Raw genomic sequence first — 6,852 nt, forward strand, 5'->3', positions numbered from 1 at the left:
TTATGCTTCTGGAGAGTCTGGAGAGCGAAGCTGCGTCGCGCACCAATGTGATTGCACGTTCGCCAAGGTTTATTGTCTGCTGGAAAGAAAATTAGAGTCTCTCGGATACCTTTGTATGCCGCGATTCAACCTTGTCAAATCGTTCGTGAAACTCGGTATCGTCAAGTCGATCGTACAACTCTCATTGTTGACAACAGTTGTCACACAACTGCCCACGTTTACTTTCCTATTATTTCACACGGTATCTGGTCTACAAACGCGACAGTAATTTCCATATGCAGATACGTCTGGCACAAAATGCAACTGTGCAAGACGCGCTTAATCAACGCGCAACCTTTGCCGAGCGCATGCTAACCTCGCAAGCCCTCCCCCACATCCATTCATTTCATTTTACCGAATATTCATGAAAACGGGAATTCTATCATTTATAATAACATCCGGAAATTGTGCATTATGGATCACGAACACGTCATGCGTTTAGCTGTTTTATGAAAGTCTTCGGTTTATTAGTCGAATGCCAAAGTGTAAAGACAGCAGAAGAATTGAATGGATATTAAAATTATTAAAAGAGGAAATACACTTTCGTTTAACTACTGTTTCTTGCAGTAGAGTTGGACAATTTTTATTTCACACGAAGTTTAGAAGAAAATGGTGGACAGCGAAATTAGAAGCTTCGAGCTTCAAATCGAGTTCATATTCTCACGTCGGTGTCCACGGTTGTGGGCAAAATAAAAATTTGGTGGGTTCGCTAGCAGTTTGAGAATGTCGTTCTGGGGTTAAAAATGGAAGATTTTTAGAAAATCGGACAGTCGGTGTTCTTTTTGGTGGCACTTCGATGGCAGCACGTAGCGCGAGCCGAGGGTTGAACTGGTGGGGTAGGATCTCGTGGATTGGCTGCGCGATAGACGTGCTGCAGCCGAGGGGATGCGTCGTAGGGTGCGTTAAGGTATATATACTCCTGTCAGTGGCACGAGCGGCCGATCCGAACTCCGAAATCGCTCGTCTGGATAGAGAAACGGTTTTCTTGTCGCCGCAAAACCTCGCACAGCTTCGCAAAACCTCGAATCGACGCACCCGATCCACCGGTGAGTAGGTGTTCTAAAAGCAAATCTCATTCCCGCGTCGTTCGTGTATCGAGAAACTGTGCTGTGGATTCGTGCTGTGGAAACGTCTGTCGCATAAGAGTGCAATCTCCTCGCTGCTTCAGTGATTGTTTAATTCGAACGCGGTGCAGGGGAAAAAAATGTTACAAATTATCCTCTTTCTGTAACAGCTTTCTTCCTAGCAAAAATATGAACGAACGCGAAGGCGGTAATAATTAGCCGATCTTTATGCAAAATAAAAATTTGCCAAGTCAATGCTAAGAAACAGAGGTTACGTCCAAGTGCATTTCTTGTTTTTAATAATTTTAATTAGTCGAGGATAATATACTAACATCGTTCAATCCTTCTGATGTCTTTACAAGGCTGTATTAATAAGTGCATAAAATTCGCAGTCTAGTAATAAGTGTATTGCCTCGGCCATAATTTTCTGTCGGCTCTAGAGCAATTCTCTGATCCTTCGTCGAGCTGCAATTGATTCCAAAAAGTTACTCGACGAGGTTGCTATTTCATCCGACAATTATATCGCGACGTTAGGCTTTAATTAATTTAACAAGGTTTCAATAATTTCAATTTTCTATGTGGGTTTCCGTGACAGTGTTCTACAGCTTGTTCATGTTACTTGAAAGCAAGAGACTCGGTAGAGTGTGTGTCCACTTCTGTCTCTCGCATCGCCGGAAAGTCTTTTGAATTTCTTTCTTTGGAGAACAATGTAGCAGGGAAAAGAATCATAATTTCCTTGGATACTTCCTTCTCCGATCTTCAGTTCTCATTGTTAAAGGAAGCGTGAAGAATAGAGTCGAATGAAGGAATTTTCTTTCCAGGAAAATCAGTAATTACTGTTAAACGTGTGTATATGTATGCACACTGCAATTAAAAAAACAAAAATATAAAAAAATCATTCTTGTAAAATCGTATAAAAATGTTTAAAAAAGAAAACCAATTGACCCACCAAGCTGTATATAGTTCGGGTGTAACAGGAATCATTTTCTTAAGGTTACGCCAGCATTGCGGCTAGCTTCGAGCTCGAAGGCACAGTGATACTGATTACACTGATGAGGTCTTTCAATCCAGAATTTCCGTGCATCGAACAGTGGGCTGAAATTTCCGATAGATTCCGCGACGAATGGGTTAACTAACGATGACATTTTCGCGGACAAAGGGCAACCCGCCCCGATGAGGACCGAACGCGTTCGGCGGCATGGCAGCGGCGTGTCCTACGGGAATATTCGTCCTCTTCTTCCCGCAGCTTTGTCGCGGGATTATCGTGCTCGCGGGAGTACCTTCTATGCGGTAGTTTTCACCTAACGATGCGTATTCTTTTAGACCATCGGCCGCTATAAAACGAGAGGGACGGTCGATTCAGTGTGTTTCCCGGCTTTATGAAAACTGACCGTGGAACGAGATAATCCGTCGGGCGTCGTATCGCGAACACGAGCCATAAACGCGCGGAATCGAGACGTGCCTCATAAAATTCGGCCGCTCCACGTTGCACGAACATCGTCGCGAAAACGCGCGATCATTAAAGTCGCGTTCACGTTAGATTTTATTCGCGCGTTTCTTTAGATTTTATCAATGGCCTGATGTAATTTTGACATCATTGCAGTCTTGCAATCGCTTCTTGTCAATGTTCACACGATCAACTGAATTTTCAGGGAATCGGGTTGCCCAACGAAAAATATTAATAGCAAATTTTTAAACTTTGATTACACGACTCGTCGGTTCTCGATCTACTCGACATCGACGTTCAATTCGAAACAGCGTCCGCCGCGAGCAAGTTTTAGTCGAAGTTGCAGATGCAACAGGTAACTCGACTTCCAGTTCGGTTTCCGGTCAACTTCGAAGCGTTAACGCTGGTTATATTCTCGGTCCTTTTCTGCACGTGCAACGGTCGAGTCGGATGCGATCGCGCACCAACACCGCGATACCAGCTGACAATATTACGGTACGCGAACGACAATCACGGTCACGTACTCCACGGAATATCTGTCTATTGTCCTCGGTGTTTCATCTCGAATTCCACGTGAATCTTTAGAGGAAAGTTACACAACACGGGGAGATTTTTGGAAACTAATCATAGACTAGGAAAATTCAAGTAAATTATTTATGTATTATGTGTACATTGATGTGTATATTTTACAGAGCAGAGATAATCTCGATGCAAAGAATGCGATCGTGTCAGAACGCGGTCTGCCTGTTGGTCGCTTTCGTCGTTCTGCAGACAACGATGGTTCACTGTGAACCTAACCCAGAACCAACGAGGAGGGTGGAGGTCTCCAATTGGGACGATCTGCGAAAATATCTGGATCACCTCACGGATCTATACACGCTGAACGGGAAAGCCAGGTAACCATCGCGTTGCTGAAACGGGGAGAAATCAACCCTTATATCAATAAGGGTTAAACAAAATTTTCTACAATATTCAATGACATACAGTCTCAACGCAAATTTTTATGCCGCAAATGTCAATCTCTGATCACCCGAGAAACATCTACTAAATAATCTTGCTATATTAGTCAACAAATGCATTAAAGAAGCTTTAAAAGGAAATTGAGTACCACGGGTACACTCGGTTGTTGTTATGTGGATTGTATGCATTTATGCGAAAATGTGTGGGTGTAACTTCAAGCAGTATACAAATTAAGGGGTGAGAAACGATTTTTATTTCGTATGAAAGTCCCCAGAATGTCCATGACGCGCGCACACACACACACCTGCCGAAAACTGTTCAATCGATCAGACCAAGTCATCCAAAAGAATTCATATACAGAGTGTCTCACCTAACTCGAGCATCTAAAATATATCGCTTGCTTTTTATGATAGAAGAAAATTTCAGAGGAAAACATTAGTTGGTGCAGTGGAACAAATATTATGATAGGCAAAAAACTTTTTTCAAGGTTATATTATTTGAGATTTCAAGATCTCGAAGTTTTTTTAAACGGAATGATATATTTTTATTATCATTGTATCTATGATAGCCGAGGTCAAGACGAATCCAATGACCTGTACTGTTATGACCTACACGTGACCTTGAGTACGAAAAATTCATAAAAGTAGGACACTTGATGCAAATAGTGAAATAACGATGACATGATCCCCTAGGGTTTCAAGAAATGTTCTTCAACCTTGACTAATGAGTGTAAACACGCTTACAATAAATTGTAACTTTCGGTGACTCTAATTAGTACGTTTAAGAAATTCATTGGGATTTATTCGATTGTGATAGATAACGTTACTTCTCTGAAACGATGGTGTACAGTGATGCAGAAAAGATAGAAATGAGTTTAGTGAATAAAGCAAATAAAGAGTTTAATTTTGAAAATACAAGAGGTACAGTGAAACACGGCGGAGGTAGCGTAATGGTCTGGGTTTGCATTTCGTCATATGGAGTCGGTAACCTAGTGTTTATTGACGGTATCATGGACAAAAATCATTATTTAAATATACTCAAAAATAATTTAATTCAAAGTGCTGAAAAAATGAGGCTTAACAATAATTTAATAATAATTTTAAGTTTTACCAAGTCAATGACCCCAAGCACAAGTCACGTATTGTGCAAGAATTTTTATTATACCGCTGCCCCAAAATTCTTCATTCACCGCCCCAATCACCGGACCTTAATCCTGTCGAGAATTTATGGGATGAATTGGATAGAAAAATTCGAAAATCCCCAATTACATCGATAGCTGAATTAAAACAAAGACTTGCAACTGAGTGGTCGAATATAACTGTTGAATATTTAAAATAATTACAAACAATATGCCAAACAGGTTAAGACATGTTCTTAAACAAAATGGTTATACCACGAAATATTAAACAAATTTTGTAATGCTAAATTACATTATCTAAATTGAAAAATTAATATTGTCCGAATATTTTTGTGAGCCAAAAATGGTACATTATTTCTTTTGCTAATTTTTATTACGGAATTTACGTATCATATATTTTTCAAATAAATTATTTATGTTTATCAACATTAATAGATATTTTATTGGTCGAAACAATTCCCGGGACGATTGCTTCATTAACAAAGGAATTATCAAGTCGTAAAGTTAGTTATAGCTAGTGTCCGAATATTTTTGGTAGTCACTGTACATATCGCGTGGAATATTTTCATCGATAACGAAGTTCAACGCAAGAGTATAGTTGTACCGAATTGCGATTTTCGGTGCGATTTTTTTAAAACGCATCGATCATCTCACTTGTCATCCGATAACTTAACGTTGCCTTGTGAAACCAATTAGGTACGGCAAAAGGGGAGAGATTCCATTCGCCGTGTCTCCAATCGGTCGCAACTGGGACACCATGAAGATCCTGGACGTCTCTCAGGACTCTCAGCAACAGCAGCAACGTCAGCAGCCGAGATTCGACCAACGGAGGCTGGCCACCCGTCAGTTTCTTCGCGAGATGGAAAACTCCGAGGACGAAAAACACGCATCGAGACCGTACCAAATGCTGGACATATCGGAGAAATACTACGACGGTGTGCAATAAAGCTCGATGCACCCCCCCCCCCCCCGCTCCATTCTCCTCCTTTCTTTTCCACAGGAATTTTCCCTCGATTTTCCTCAAAGGCAATTTGAAAAATTCGCAGCCTAACAGTCGGCGACTGAATCAGCTTGGAATAAATTGCGACGCGCTCACGCACGGCCTCGGAGCCGAGCGAACAAAGTTCAAGTCTTCGCACTCGAAGACTTTTCTCGGGTCGTCAGCCAGCGCACAGTGAGCCTTTTCCAAAACTGTTTTGTTTGCAAATAATAATTAAAATTGATGCATTTCTGACGAAAATTAAATCTCTGACAGTTTAAAGGAATTCAGAAACATCAATCTGCTAGTTTGAGCTTCTATTTGGACACCATTTTATACAATTTGTACGGAATATTTTTACTTTTCATAAAGATCCGCGGACGGTTCCTAACATATTATTAACAGAGACATGAAGTTTATTCAGCTTTTCGCAATCCTGGCTCACCGTGCATCGAGTCGAGCACATTTGTTTCTTAGCCAGATCGTTAGTTAAGTTGATTCTATTCCGATGTTGGCTTCGTGGCAACTCTGGAAGTCGTCGAAACAACGAATTCGTCGAGGCAGTTTCGAGCGTCGTCGGCTGGTTCAATGCGTAATGTTAAATGATGTAGTGACACAAAGAAATGGTAATTGTACTAATTAAAGATTATCTTATTTTAACAAAGACAGAAGCCAATCAGAAACTCATGGATCCCCCCCCCCCCTAATTCCCGTCTGCTCAAGATGCGTGCTCGGAACAATGAACTATTTTGGTTACAAACGACCTAAGATTGAGCTGAAAAATAAAAGTTGAAAAATTATCTATCTGCGACTGCCTTATAATTGTTGCAGAGCCTCTGGACCATGGCTAAGGAATTTTGAATGGATGCCTCAACAGCAATTTCAATTGTGAACCAAAAAGCCAGTCGCGCGATCAAAGAATTTCGTTTCAGAGTACAATGCAAAAGAACATTTCTTCCTTTTGGTATAGTACAATTCCTGAAATTCGTATTAATAGGCTATCGACAGATAAGGTGTTAATCGAAACCGGAAGTCGAACAGCTGCGAGGCTGCAAATTGGACGGAGTATCATCGGTCTAGATCGCGCGGCGGGTCGATCGCGGATCTACTATTGGAAATAAAACAGCGTGCCAGACGATTTCGATTCGTGCATTTTATTGTCGTTCAAGCTGAATCCTCGACTCGAGACTCACTCACTTACAATGAAGGTTTACAAAATAATAGA

General features: G+C 41.1%; 1 protein-coding gene across 1 annotated transcript; it reads left to right on the forward strand.

The window, feature by feature from the left end:
* Positions 1–967: 967 nt before the first annotated feature.
* Npf (neuropeptide F) lies at positions 968–6,137 on the forward strand. Its single transcript, XM_076792287.1, has 3 exons — positions 968–1,085; positions 3,243–3,446; positions 5,345–6,137. Exons 2-3 carry the CDS (start codon positions 3,259–3,261, stop codon positions 5,592–5,594), a joined length of 438 nt encoding a protein of 145 aa, XP_076648402.1. The 5' UTR covers positions 968–1,085; positions 3,243–3,258; the 3' UTR covers positions 5,595–6,137.
* Positions 6,138–6,852: the final 715 nt, after the last annotated feature.

Source organism: Halictus rubicundus, chromosome 1 (assembly GCF_050948215.1).
Source record: "Halictus rubicundus isolate RS-2024b chromosome 1, iyHalRubi1_principal, whole genome shotgun sequence".
Lineage (NCBI taxonomy): Eukaryota > Metazoa > Arthropoda > Insecta > Hymenoptera > Halictidae > Halictus > Halictus rubicundus.